The 14,069-nt window shown below is 40.0% G+C and overlaps 1 protein-coding gene across 4 annotated transcripts in view; it reads left to right on the forward strand.

Annotated features, from left to right (window-relative positions):
- LOC149319863 (galactosylgalactosylxylosylprotein 3-beta-glucuronosyltransferase 1-like) overlaps positions 1-10,765 on the forward strand; it is a 65,342-nt gene extending 54,577 nt beyond the window's left edge. For all 4 annotated transcript variants that reach the window (XM_089512488.1, XM_089512489.1, XM_089512486.1 and 1 more), the window contains 2 exons: positions 918-1,022; positions 8,831-10,765. In XM_089512488.1, coding sequence (XP_089368614.1) covers positions 918-1,004 — 87 coding nt within the window. In that variant the 3' untranslated portion in view covers positions 1,005-1,022; positions 8,831-10,765. The remainder of the gene's footprint in view (positions 1-917; positions 1,023-8,830) is intronic.
- The last annotated feature ends 3,304 nt before the right edge of the window (positions 10,766-14,069 follow it).

Consider the following 14,069-nt stretch of genomic DNA (forward strand, 5'->3'; position numbering starts at 1 on the left):
TGCATACAGAGTGTAGTGGTTTGAGCACTGGGCTACAACTCTGGAGATCAGTGTTCAATTCCCTGCTCAGCCATAGAAACCCACTGGGTAACTTTGGGTGAGTCACACACTCTCCACCCCAGAAAACTCCATGATAGGTTCACATTACAAGTTCAAAACAACTTGAAGACAACAGCAACACAAATGCATATGCAACTTTTTGGATGGCAAGCAGGGGGGCCCTTGTGTCTCATCCCAAGCCTCCCTCCAGCAGCTGACCAGGAAGGGAAGGGAGAAGCAATTCAGATTATGAATATGTGGCTGCTTTGGGCTCTGATGGAAAGGAAAAGGAGGATGCATTCCATCTGTGAGTGCACCATCATTTCCTTCCCTCTTCAAGCTGTAAATTGATGGTGTGAATTGCCTCCTCCTTCATCCCTTTCCTCCCTATCAGTAAGCAGCAGTAGCAGACCCTCTCAGAGCTGGATAGCTTTCTAGGGTAGAGAGAAGGTACAGAACTGTATGAGTGGGGCTTTACACTCTAATCCACTGTTTTGTAGGATCACAATACATAGTATTTTGTGCAAAATACCATCCCCTGCACAGAAACGAGTTTTACACAAGAAACATATTCAATGCCAGAAACACATTTTCTGCACAGAAGATCCCCAAGTATTTTTATGCAAACAAATTTTCCCAAACTCCTGAAGTACAAATAGTCCTTGAAAATTGTACAGAAACCCTATTCTTGCAAAGCAGAGAAAAAGTTGCTGGTATTATTTGTCCTTCCATGCAAAAATGAAATGAGTGAAGATTTAGTTCCTTATAGTCAAGTACCTCACACATTACATAAACTTTACAGATTGGTGTCATGTATATTTGCTGTTATCTTCAGGCTCAGCTATATGATTCTTATAAGATCCACATTCTCTTGGTAGGTCTTGGTCTGGCACACAAGGACTGAAAGGCCAACACTGGTTAATGAAGGCAAACATGGATTCACTGATCTAAGGGTGGAAGTGTAGAGAAATTGTCTTAACTCTGTAAGTATCTGTATTTCTCCAAATCCTTTTGGAGTCCTATGATTGGCTCTTCAGATATATTAAATTTAATGTTACATACCTTTAACCTTTCAATATTTCACCTTTGTATTTATATCTTCAAGGTACTAGCCAAGTCCAGACCATGTATGATTCCCCTTTCTTGGTGCAAAGGTGCAAATAATTTGTGAACTTACATTGTCAATCTTGTGCCTGTTGTTCCTTATGAGTACAATAATAATGATGTGGAAACTGGTGCCTTGGCATCCATAGTGATAGTGGTGGGCTTAACCAACAGAGATGAATAAAACAATGAAAGATTAAAGGAACCCTATGTGCCGGCCGTTGAGCATGTGTAGATGAAACTGTATTGTATAAGCCAATGAAGGCAAACCTTTTAGAGGCAGGTGCCCAAACTAAAAGTCTTCCAGCACCAAGTGGGTGGGACTTCCAGGGTGGGACGTCTTCTCCCCAGCCTCCTGGGCCTTCAGCTGCCTCTCCAGAGATAGCTGAAGGCCCGGGGGGTGAGGGGGAAAAAGAAGAACAGGCAGCTGAAGGCCAGGGAGAGTCAGGAAGGAGGAGGAAGAGGCCTGCCATGTGCCAGGGGAAATGGTGTTGCATGCCAGCTCTGGCACACATGCCATAGGTTTGCCATCATGGGTATAGGCTGTCAAATAAGAGCCCTATAACTCAGCTGTAGGGCACATGCTCTGCACACAATCCCTGACATCACTATAGTTCTAGAAGTCAATTTCCAAGATATTGCTGGGTCTTTTGCCCATCAGAGTAAATGATACTGAGCTAAAGGAAACAGTGTTCTGATTCAGTATAAGGTAGCTCATAATTCTCTATGCGATCCGCATCATAGAAGAGTCTCTGCAAATTAATGGCATCAGACATGAATAATGTCAGAATATGTTAGCATTCAAATTCTCCATGCAACAGAACCACATTTAATGTTGAACCAATTTGCACTTTTAAGTCAATGCTTGAAACCCTCATTACCTGTAGATTATGCTTTTAGTCCAGCATCATATCCCACATATCTTTTCCTTCCGGAAAGATTCTTTAGCAAATGCTAAATCTATAATCTACATGTAATGGGAGTTTCAAGTAAGTGCTGAAGAGCCTTGTGGCAAAGAGGATAAGATGGGAAAGGTTCTTCTGCAAACTATTCTAGGATCTAAGCCTTAACTAGTGCAAACTTCCTTGTTTCCCAGCAGTTCCTAATACCAGCACCCACCCAACATTATTAATTGGATACAAAGGGAAATGGTTGGCTGGATGTATGAAGTCAAGATAGTCCCCAGGGTGAATGTCAAGGCTAGGGAAAATGGGACTGCATATAGCTCCCAAGTGAATTACCTTTATTGGAAGCCACCAAAAACAATATTTTGCTTTTTAGGTAGGTTGTAGGGGGCCCTAGCATTTGAAAAAGCAAAATCCATTTTTTTTCAAAACTAGAGATAGACAATTCTGATTATTTTTAAAGCATTTTTGACAGTGTGTGTGGCCCCTGGAAGGTCACCCTGCAGATCTTCCACAGCTACCTACCTGTGGTATACATAACAATTGAACTAGCCCTACAGATACGGCACTCGACATGTTCTGTTAACTACCTCTATCACATATACTCATTTCAAGCCATAAGCAAGCATTAAGTGAGCCAGTGGAAGAGACCCCGAAGACAAAGGTGGAAGATGTTTGATTTCCTTTAATAGTTAAACTTGCCCAAAGGCAAGAATCTAAAACTGCCTACAGTATAACTGGTTCTTTGTTCTCTAGAATATGTGCGTGCTTCTTGTTTGCTTCTTTTTAAATTAAAGAAGAAAAGGAAAAACATGGATGGTTTATGGAGAGAGAAAAAATCAAATTGCATAGTGTTTACAAGCTGAAAAGATACTGGCCTGTACACTGTACATTTATGGCAGTCTGCAGAGCTAAAGTGCCATCAAACCAGAGAGCTCTAGTACACGTCCCTGAACTCCAACACTAAAGCTCTTCAGCAGAGAATTCTAAGTACCTTGCAAAATTAAAATTCAGAGGATTCTGTAGATAGAATCATGACCATTAAAGTGGTATCAAAATGCTGTAACTCTGTAATGTGGATACAGTCCTGGATTCTGCATAACCTCAAAGACACAGGAAGTATATGTTCTGTGCAAGGAATTAGTATCTGCTAACAATTCCAAAGTTTAACACACCTGCCAGTGGGACTTACGTAGTTAGTGTTTCTCAGAGAATGTGCCCTAAATCTGTGTGCAAATTAAACTGGGCTGTCTGAATCAGCTTGATTTGAGTGATAGACTAAGAGAGTGAAAGCAGCCTGAAGTATGACTCAAGGCTGGATTCAAACAGATGCTAAATGTGGAGTGTTAGAAATTGCTTTAGGCTATTCATTCACCCAGCCAAGAATATTCTGCTCCAGGAAACATGTAGATGTCCAACATGGTAGGCGGACATCCATCAGCTTTAGCTAGCATAGGCAGTGAATAATGGGAGTTGAATTTGAACATCTGGAGGGTCACATCTTCTATTTTAACTGGCTATGCCTTTCCCAGCATTGCAAGGGATTGTACCCCCATCTTCTACTTGGTGTGTCATCAACCACCAATTACAACATTTCCAAGGTGTTTTGCTCTTCTCTATCCATAATTTTGCAAAGTAATGGGTTAAATCCAAATTTGGTTAGAATTATAGTAGAAACATTAGCATTGCTCATTTGAGTTCTATTGAGTTCTATGGTTCTTCTCTAAGTAAGACTAAGTCCAAATCTAACTCTATATTTTTATTTATGCATTAATACTTGGTGTGTCTTCCCATCAAATACAAATTTATCAGTGCAGCTTACACAGCACTACCATATAATTTTAATGTTATTAGTTGTTTATGTCACAACTATTAGTATTACATTGAGTGGTATATTGGAATTATGATTTATGAGTAACATTAGTGCAAAAAAGCATTACTAAGGATTCTGTATGATGTGAAATGGAGGAGGTCGGGGGGGTGACACTATGAGTTACCACCCTGGGTGACACCAACCCTAGTGATGCCACTGTATCTGGGAAATCTATCTACAAATAAAGTGCCACCACTGAAAAAGCTCTTTCCCTCATGATAATCCACCAGAGCATGGAAAAGTTGCTTGCTTGGACTATAGCTCCTTGGATTCTCCCACATTTTCAAAGCTCTATCGCTCACTACACTTAATTCAGCAGGAGTGTCTATTTAGCCTGGAGAAGAGAAGGTTAAGGGGTGATATGATAGCCCTGTTTAAATACTTGAAGGGATGTCATATTGAGGAGGGAGCTAGTTTGTTTTCTGCTGCTCCAGAGACTAGGACCTGGAGCAAGCTACAGGAAAAGAGATTCCACCTCAACATTAGGAGGAACTTCCTGACAGTAAGGGCTGTTCGACAATGGAACAAACTCCCTCGGAGTGTAATGGAGTCTCCTTCCTTAGATGTCTTTAAACAGAGGCTGGATGGCCATCTGTCAGGGATAATAATAATAATAATAATAATAATAATAATAATAATAATATTTATTTATATCCTGCCTCTCTACAAAATGCAATCGAGGCGGCTTACAAGATTAAAAATATACAATCCGAACCCTCAACCCACCCACCCCTCAAAATACAATTAACCAATGTAGAATTTAAAACATAAAACATGCTTTGATTTGGATTTTCTGCATGGCAGGGGGTTGGACTGGATGGCCCTTGTGGTCTCTTCCAACTCTGTGATTCTGTGATTCTAAAAGTCTTCAAGGATGGGATAAGTTTTCATAGTTTAATTACATCCCTTTTGGTCTAGTACTCCCCAGAGTTTCACCGGCCTCACCAAATAAAATCAGAAGTGACCAGAAGTTAAAGGATGGAAGATTGTTTGTAAATATTGGAATCACAGATTAAAAGTGGGTTTCTTGGGTGTCAGGAAAGGAGAATACAGGACAGAAGAATCTTCTCAATTTTGGACTAATTTTGTGCAAATAAATAAATAAATGTGTGATGGTGTTGGGGTTTGCCAGATGTTTTCTGCACAGAGAGCATTATTTTCAGAAAGGAAAATAATATCTTTGCACAGAAAAGCCCATGTTGCTTTTTCACATAATAAGTAAGGTAAAGGTCTCCCCTTGATATGAATATCTAGTCATGTCTGACTACAGGGGACGTGCCCACTCCGTTACTAAGCCAAAGAGCCAGTGCTGTCCAAAGGCGACTCAAGTGGTCATGTGGTCAGCTTGACTGTATGGGACACTGTTACCTTCCCACCAAAGTGGTACCTGTTTAACTACTTGTATTTGCATTTTTTCGAACTGTTAGGTTGGCAGAAGCTGGGACTATTGATAGAAGCTCACACCGTCTCACATCAACTGGGTCTCAAACTGCCAACCTGCCTATCTTGCAATTGTCAGAGTCAGCATCTTAACCGCTAAGCCACTGCATCCCACACATAATAAATACTGAACTACAAATAGTAGTACAAAGTGAGGGGGGATAGTTACTGTAAATTAATCATTCTTACCCATGAGAATGAAATTTGCAAAAAATATGCATACCTACCTGAAGGACAGATTCAATTGGAGGCACAAGGGGGAAAAAACCTTTTGGGATGGTGGGGGGTAAAGAAGATTTTATGCTAGAAAAACCTTTCTCTAGAGGAGAATTTCCCCTTCCACTACAGGTGAATTTCATTCACATTTTCCTCTGAAATACTGACAGGAGAAGAAGGGCACAAGAGATCTGGGTGGGCCCCAAAGACTACAAATATGAGCTTCTGGAGGTGATATGTAATCCTCAAGCCCCATGATTCTCACTCTTGGTGCACCGACAGGGTGATATGATAGTAAACCTTTCTATGTTTTGATGCCACAACATTCCACTTTAATTCCTCTCCCACTTCACATAATTCTCTGGAGGTCATGGTTAGACAAGAAGAAACAAAGACTGTCCCAAGACCAGGACACAACTAAGTTCAGTAGAACTAGTGGGACACATGTTTCAGAGGTTCAGTTCTTACCATTTCCCAATGCATTCATTCTCCAATAGATTTTGGACATAGTTAAAGTCCCTTGCTTGGCATGGATCATAAATGGTGAGGGTGGGAGGAAGTGTATTGAGGTACCCCACCTTGCAGGTCAGATTAGGCTGTGTTATGGAAAAGTTTGTTTTGCTGGCAACTATCTGTATCTTTGTAGGGAGATTTGCCTCATCTTTGGGGAACCCTGAGGCAAAATGGACCATTTGCAAGATGTTTGTAACTACAGGATTGGAAATACTTGTTTGTGGAGGTTTGCTTTTGTTTTTGTCTTTTGCAGCTCCCAAAATGCCCTCCAGAAGAATCAAAAGATGAATGCAGTTGCTGTTTTATGATTATATAATAAGTGCTCACCACCCCTAAAAAGGAGGGGGAAAGGTTTCTCTCTCCCTCTTTTCTTTCCTGTTATTTTATGCAGCTGCTGTGTCTCCATTCTACATCACTGAAGTAGAATGCTTCCTCCTGCCTGCAGCCCGCAAATGTCTGAAAGCTGCCTTTGAGTTTCCAGTGAATATCCTTTGTCTCTCTTCTGGGAGAGGATATTGATTGGTGCATAAATAACTACCCTTAACAATGAAAGTGAAACTTGGTTGTTTCCCATGATTATAATATAATTTTTTTCTGGTCTGTATAAAAAAGAAAAAAATGTTCAAGAATTGCTTTAGTACTCTCCTAATTTCTTCAAGCCATCAGCTGTTACAGATTTGAAATAATATTGAAACATATTTGAATCCATGGCTGGAATTCTCTATCGGCTGCATCGCTATGTAATCATCATAATTACATTGCTACTTGGTGTCTCTGGACCCAACCCACCTAATTTACACTTTCTGTACAGCAACTGCTGTGATCGAAAGGGGTCCGTTTCCTTGTCGATCAAGAAGCAGCTGACTGACATTCCCAACCCTCCCATGGGCAATCTCTATTACAACAAGCAGACAAAGGTTCTGTGTTGCAATTCCTCCTCATACTGAAATTCACTTGTGTGAAGGAGAGTGGAAACATTAATCAGCTGCTTCCTGATCAACAGCGGAACAGACCCCTGTTGACTGCAGAGAGCTCTACCCAGTAAGTCCCTACCTAGTCCCTAAAGCAGTGAATATATGGGGATCCTGAATACGAACCTGTCACAACAAATGAGTAATGCTAGGTAATTCATCACTGCTTCGTGAATTTCAGCAGAGTTTGAAAACAGTCCTTTGGAGGACTATGTGACTCTGGAAGATGTGGTCTTTAAAAAGTAACTTTTCCATCTTCTAAATGAAATAGGCTTAGATATGCTTGATGTTGCATTGGATTGTCTGCACCAGAAGCTATTTGAGCACAAGCTCTGAAGTAAAGGGTGGGGGGGGGGGGGTTATATCCTTCTTTCAGTTTTTAGGGATCTTGTGTCAGAGTCTGCATGCTGCAGTGAACAGAGTATTGACTTGCAATACAGGAGATCTGGGTTCATGTACCTGTTTAGTCTAGGACAGTGATCCCCAAACTGTGCTCTTTAAGTAATTTTGGACTTCAGCTCCCAGAATCTCAGACTATTGAGTAACATGTCTGAGGCTTCTGGGAGTTGAAGTCCAAAATCTCTTAAAGAACACAGTTTGGGAACCACTGGTCTAGGAGGACACTGGTAGTCCTGAGCTGAGTTAGTTGTTTTCTTAACCAAATTCATAAAATAAAAAGAATTGTGGAGGTCTTTCCCACAAAAGGCTAGGCTGAGCCCTTCTCTGATTTCCTTTCACCAGCAGCAAAAAAAGCAAAACAAAATCTTTTAACTTATACAAGTTTTGGATATTAATCAATTGCGGGGGGGGGGGGGGGATTAATAGAGGAGATTTGCTTTCCCCCCTCCTCATTTTGTTATATTTTAAATTAATCCTGTTTTTCCATAGGATTATTTAATTTTTAACTTTTTAAAGGTTTTGATCAGTTTAGCTGTATTTTGTTTTAATCTATGTCATGAGCTATGTTGGGTCCCATATTGAAAGAAAGGTGGCAAACAAATAAAATAATTAACAACTGAAAACATAGGAAACAAATGTAATAAATTAAGAAATTTACACCAGGGATTGTATCTATTGTTATGCCATTAAATTCTACATCTGGCTGATTGGTCCATTTTTTTCTTTGTGCTGTTGGTAGACCTTTTCTGTAGCAACTAGAATTTGACAGTTTTAGAGGATAGATATTAGGTATTCTGGATCAAAAGGCTAATTCCATAAAGCAAGCAGAGAATTAGCAGAGAACGTTGGCTTTCATTCATTTTTTTACAAATGTTTCAACAAAGGGGTGCCTGTCTGCCAAATACATTTATTTATATTAGCCGCCCTAGATCATCCAAAGAACCATCCAAAGGGCGGTTACATCCATGACTTGTTGCATGCAATTGTGTATTGGTAAATTTTGAAATGCAGGCCCTCCTCAAAGAAGAGCCCCCAAATGCAGGTGGTGGTATTGATTCATATGTTTTAGGGAAAAAATCTATCAATTTTCATCTATCTTTTGAAATGAAATAAGTATTTTCTGCCCATTCCAAGCCACCCCACCACCTACACATTTTAGATTACACCCCTAATAACTGTGAATATTTGCTTGAGAGCTACAGTTAGGTCTGAAGGAATGGGAAAGCCCAAGGGGTATGGCATATGACGTCTTCATCCCAGCTAATCAATAGCTCTCAGAGCTTCAACCCTACAAGTCCTGTCTCCCCTACATTATTGTTTGCAAACCTGTATCTGCCCTTTTCAAAGCTCTTTTTGTGTTTATTTTGCAGATGGTCACTTTACACATCTCTACACTTGCTCAGCAGCACACTGATACAACAATCAAAAATAAAAATCGTCCTTGCTTCTAGCTTCCAGCTCTCCTAAAGCCATGAAAGAAAGAAACAAAATGAATGTCATCCCAAGTCCTTTTGCTTTGTACTCTGATGATTCGCCATAGAACAAAAAAAAAATGTTTCTTAATTTGTATTTATTTTTTGGATGATGTTTAATGAACAGAAATAGTTCTCTCTGTACACCATCTTGGACAATGCAAGAAGAGCCAGGTTTGACAGAAGACAGATCTCTTTTTGCTAGCATACCAGCATACCCAAATAAATTTTTGAAGCCCTGTTTTGAGAAGCAATAAGATATGTGCTTCTACATATTTTCTTTCCAATGCATGGCACTTCAAAAGGAAGGCATCCCTGTTGTATTAGGTAACAATAAAGTGTTACTGCATCATTTAAAAATAAAGGATGCTCTCAGAATGGCTTAAGCCCATATTTTGTCTGAGGGAATCCTCACTGAGGGAATCTTCACTGGGCAGTTCTAGCTCAGAAATGCCTGTGATTCATACTTTAGGAATTAGTTCAGTCCTCCATCAGGTCTTTTGTTAACATCCAAAATGCAGCACAAGGTCTCAGCCACCTCCAATTATTCTTGGATGTAAATTACCAACTGAGCCAGAAAGTGCAAGCCATTAAGATCATGGATCTGTCAGCAACTCGACAGGATCAAATTGTCATCTGCAGTATTTAACCTATTGTCATAAGAGAGAGAGGAGGCCACTCTAAAGTCAGCACTTCTTAACCTTTCTCGGTTGGTGGAATGATACCCTGGACAATAGCTAGGTTATGGTTTCCCGGATCCAGAGGGAATGTTGGCAACTGCTGGAAAAAGATTACTGCGCTAGATGGATCTTTGATCCAGCAGGACTCTTCTTGTGTTCATGTAGTGTTGTAGTTTTCTTGCACATTCTTAGATGCTTTGTGTACATGCATGATCAATTTCAGTTCATTACTTGGCTGGACTGCTATGAACTCTGATGAAGCAACATTTTCAGAGTGAGCAAAGAATGTTCAGTCATAGATATGAAACTTAATACCGTACATAGGACAATGGGATGCGGGGGAAATTACACCAACTGGCGTTATTGAGAAAAAGAACTGAGACAAATGTTGAAGGAAATGGTTCCTATATTTCCTGGTTGCTGAAGACAGAAGGGTTCATGGAACATGAAGCAAAAATCAAAAACTAACCATCTACAATTGTATTTGTATTTAAAGAAGTACTGCTAGAATATCAGCATGGTTTGGGACTGGTGTAGATTTGAAAGGGAAATTTAAAAGGGATTCATGGGCCAAATACATGGATTGTAATGGACTGTGAAGATTTGATGATAGCACAATTGTTTCTCTCTGTGGTGGGTTCTGCTCACAAAACAAAACAAAAAGCACACCCCTGGTGTTTCCTGTGTTTTAAAATTTCTTACAGTTGACAAAACTGAACTTTTTTGAAGTTTCTGAGCCAACCCTGAAAAGGTAGCAGGGCACCAGTTCATTTTGTAGCTTATAACATGGGCCTTCTCTGCCCTACCCCATTTATTATATTAACCTAGATCATCTGGCATGTTTGTGAAGATTTTTTTTTCCTTCTCATCTCTTCTGAACCCCAATAGGGAATAACAAAATTTTGTACTCACTGCTGAAATGCCATATATATTTCATGCTCACTGCATTGGTATTGGCAGACCCTAGTGTCTTAAATTAGTGAAATAGTTAGAAATAACATAATGAAGAAAGTGTGCAATTTTAAAAAGAAAAGGACTACGTGTGAGTTTACATTGGCAGAAAAGGTTTGTTAAGCTTTCCATTCCTTTTCCAGCTGCTTCTCTGAGGGAAACCATAGAGATCACCTTAGAATAAAACAAACACTCAGCAGAATTCGAAGTTTCTGAGTGCATTATCTTTCTTTTTATGGAGATATAGGAACTAGGGTCCATTCTGTACCTAGTACTGCAATGATGGGAAAGTTCTAGTTGCACTACAACTCCCATTATCACTAAACATTGGCTGTTTTGACTCAGACTAGTGGAAGCTAAGGCGAACATTTGGAAGGCAAAATACGGTTGGTCCGCCATATCCATGGATTCTGCATCCACACATTCAACCATCCATGACTTGAAAAGTTCAAAACAAAATCTAAGGGATGCCAATTTACTATGCCATTATATATAATGGGACTTGAGCCTCCATGGATTTTGGTTTCCACATAGGGTCCTGGAACTGAACAGCTGGTACCAAGGGCCCATGCAATGCTAATCTGGTGTCTATAGGAAGTCACCTTTATTCTTTTCAATGAGAACAGATAGAGGATGTTAGTAAGGAGAAATATTTGATGTAGTGTTGCCATCATTCGCACTACCACCAGCATTACCAGAAGGTCTGCTGTGCCTTTGATGATCAAACACAATCATTTGTTCAATACTTTCTTGCTGGTGTAACTATAAAATATGTGGGATGGTTGTTTCTTTACACTAAAAGGATTATCTGCAGGGGAAATAATTGTGTATACAAGCAACCCCCAGGAATTAGAGCTAAAGGTATTTAGAGATGATTCCTATGCATCCTTACAGCTCCGGACATCTCAGATATCTCATTTCTAGGTAAATCTTGCCCTTTTGGTGTGCATTCTGAGAAACAGATTGGCTTCTATCTGAGGGTACATGATCTTTTCAGCCTTGAATGCCACACTCATTTCTTGGTTTGGGGGAACTACAGCCACATTCATATGTACAGTAGGGATGGGGGGGGGGGGGATATTTGTAATTATTCATATCCCAGATGACAAGGGTTTTCCAAATGTCAGGAACTCTGGTGAGCAGAATCCTGGATGGATGAGAATCTTCACATTGAGTTATTTTGTATGAAAAGTGTGCATGAGTTTTTGCACAGAAAATGGCATTTTCTACAAAACAAATCATACTATTTTCTGTGTGGAAACCAGATTTTCCTCACAGAAAACATTTTCTATAAGGAAGAAGACATTTCTGTGCAGAAAATGTTTTCTGTACAAGAAACACTTGTGAATTTTTTGCAGAATAAAGCCCAAAGTCCAAATAATCCTCAAAAACTGCCAGGGATTTTCACCCTTATCGTAAGAGAAAAGAAAGTCAAAATGGAGCAGGAAAATAATGTCTTTCTCTCTTATTGCTGTTGTAGCACTTCCATTCTCTTTCTGAGGAAGACGGTAATAAAAGAATGCCTTTTGTCAAACAGATTTTTCTAGCACAACAAGAGACCCTCTTGTGAAAAGGATGGAAGTGCTATGATGTCACGTATAGAGACATGGAGAAAGCTGCTACTCTCCCATGCCATGTTGGCTTTCTTTTCTCATGCAGTAAGGCTCTTTATCACAGCATGGAGAAAGCTAGTTAGATTATTTGTTCTTGTCCACAAGGATGAATTTTATGAGGACTTACATCCTTGCACAGACCCCTCCTTGCCTCCCTCCCACACAGTTTGGCACAATGCCACCCTCCTGAGATTGCTCTTTATCTTGTGATACTAGCAGCAAAGAAACAATTAACAGGGAAGCAAGGAACAGGCTGTTGCTTCTGCCAGTATTGGGAAAATGGATGGAATCATAGTAAGCAGTCAGTTACCAAATGGTCCCCAGGGCTGCAGGTTGTGCCTCCAGTCTATACAATGCAAATAAATGTGAACTGTGCAACTGGAGGGGAATGGCATCTTTCCCACATCTTGTGATGGACTAATATGGCTCAGTGAAGAGGAGAGGCACTGGCCAGCTGAGGTGTATGAAGTAAGACATATGAAGTGTACTTGAGCTCAGACAGCTGTGTAATTTTAAGAGGAGATTCTAGTGAGATAATTTCTTGAAAAGACCTATACAAAAAGGGAGTCTTTGTGGCATCTCCCTGGGGCCAGTATTCCAGTCCTTGAATTTCATGAATACTTTTAACTTTCTGTATTGCTTTTTTTTAAAAAAAAAACTGCATTGTTAACAGGAAAAAGAGAGAATGTCAATGAAGTCATTTTTGATGCTTATTTATAATGGTGGGCGCTCAGTTATTATTAAACATGGTATGGAAATAACACAACTCTTCCCTGTAAGGAAAATGTAACTAGTTTGAATGCTGAATGACAGTAGGTATTTACCACTTCCAAGTGGTGAGAAGTTATAGGAACTGCTTACTGCATTTAGTGTTTGTTGGAGCCTTGGAGACAATGGCTTTGTGATATTTGCTTTCTTTGCAAGTATGTTCCATAAAGAGAATACATTATAAAACTCCCCACTGACCAACTTGGCCCCCAAGAAATCAAGTTCCCAACACAGATACAACTCCATCTAACTCATTCTCAAGGTAGATATTCTCATCTCTCCCTTGTTCTACTGTTAATTGTGTGTTAGCTGCATGTCATTCTTGCTGTCTCTGTCTGCCCTTTCCATTAGCTATGGTAGTTACGCCTTTTCTAGAATGCTTTCAAAAGCTGGAGTGACATTCCCAACCATCAAGAGGCCATCTCCTGTCATCAGTTCTCATCACTGAAACATCAGAAAACCATCATGGGTGAGTAGCCAGCAGTTAGCCTAAAAGATGAATGGTACACAAGATAAAGTAATGTGTTCTTTTCACGGGGCCTTCCTTATTTTCTAGTTTAGAAAAAGACTCCAAATGCACAGCTACTTCCTTACAGGCATACTAAGGATATATTAGATTCCAGAAATACATGTATTCCTTATTATTCCTTATATACTGCTAAAAAAAATAGAAGGATGAGCAAACGGACAAATGTACCTCCACATTTGCTTAGCCACACCTGTTCCAAAATAACAAATTCCTAGGCATGCCACACATTTTTTCCAGAATAAGTATTGTGAACTTGCAGCACTTCAGTTACTGTTGGACTGTACCTTCCATCATCCATCACCACTGGCTAGACTGTCTACATTTGATTAGAGTTTCTATCCAGGAACATTTAGGACACGAATCCCTTGCATCTGTTCCAGAAGAACTCCATTCCCCAGTCCAATATATCTTTGGTGTTCATAGACAGCAAAGTGAGGGTTATATAAAAAGGTATATTATGGCGGGATACAGACGAAAACTTCACACTGTCTCCCCTATGAACTTTTCACACACATCTATTTGACAAAGCCTATTTTGTACAGATAAAGGCCACTAGTTTCTTATTTGCAGAGCTGTACCCTGGGGGCAGGGGGATG

The sequence above is a fragment of the Sceloporus occidentalis genome, unplaced genomic scaffold, assembly GCF_023333645.1.
Source record: "Sceloporus occidentalis isolate IW3139 unplaced genomic scaffold, rSceOcc1.0.p SCAF_2, whole genome shotgun sequence".
NCBI classification, from domain to species: domain Eukaryota; kingdom Metazoa; phylum Chordata; class Lepidosauria; order Squamata; family Phrynosomatidae; genus Sceloporus; species Sceloporus occidentalis.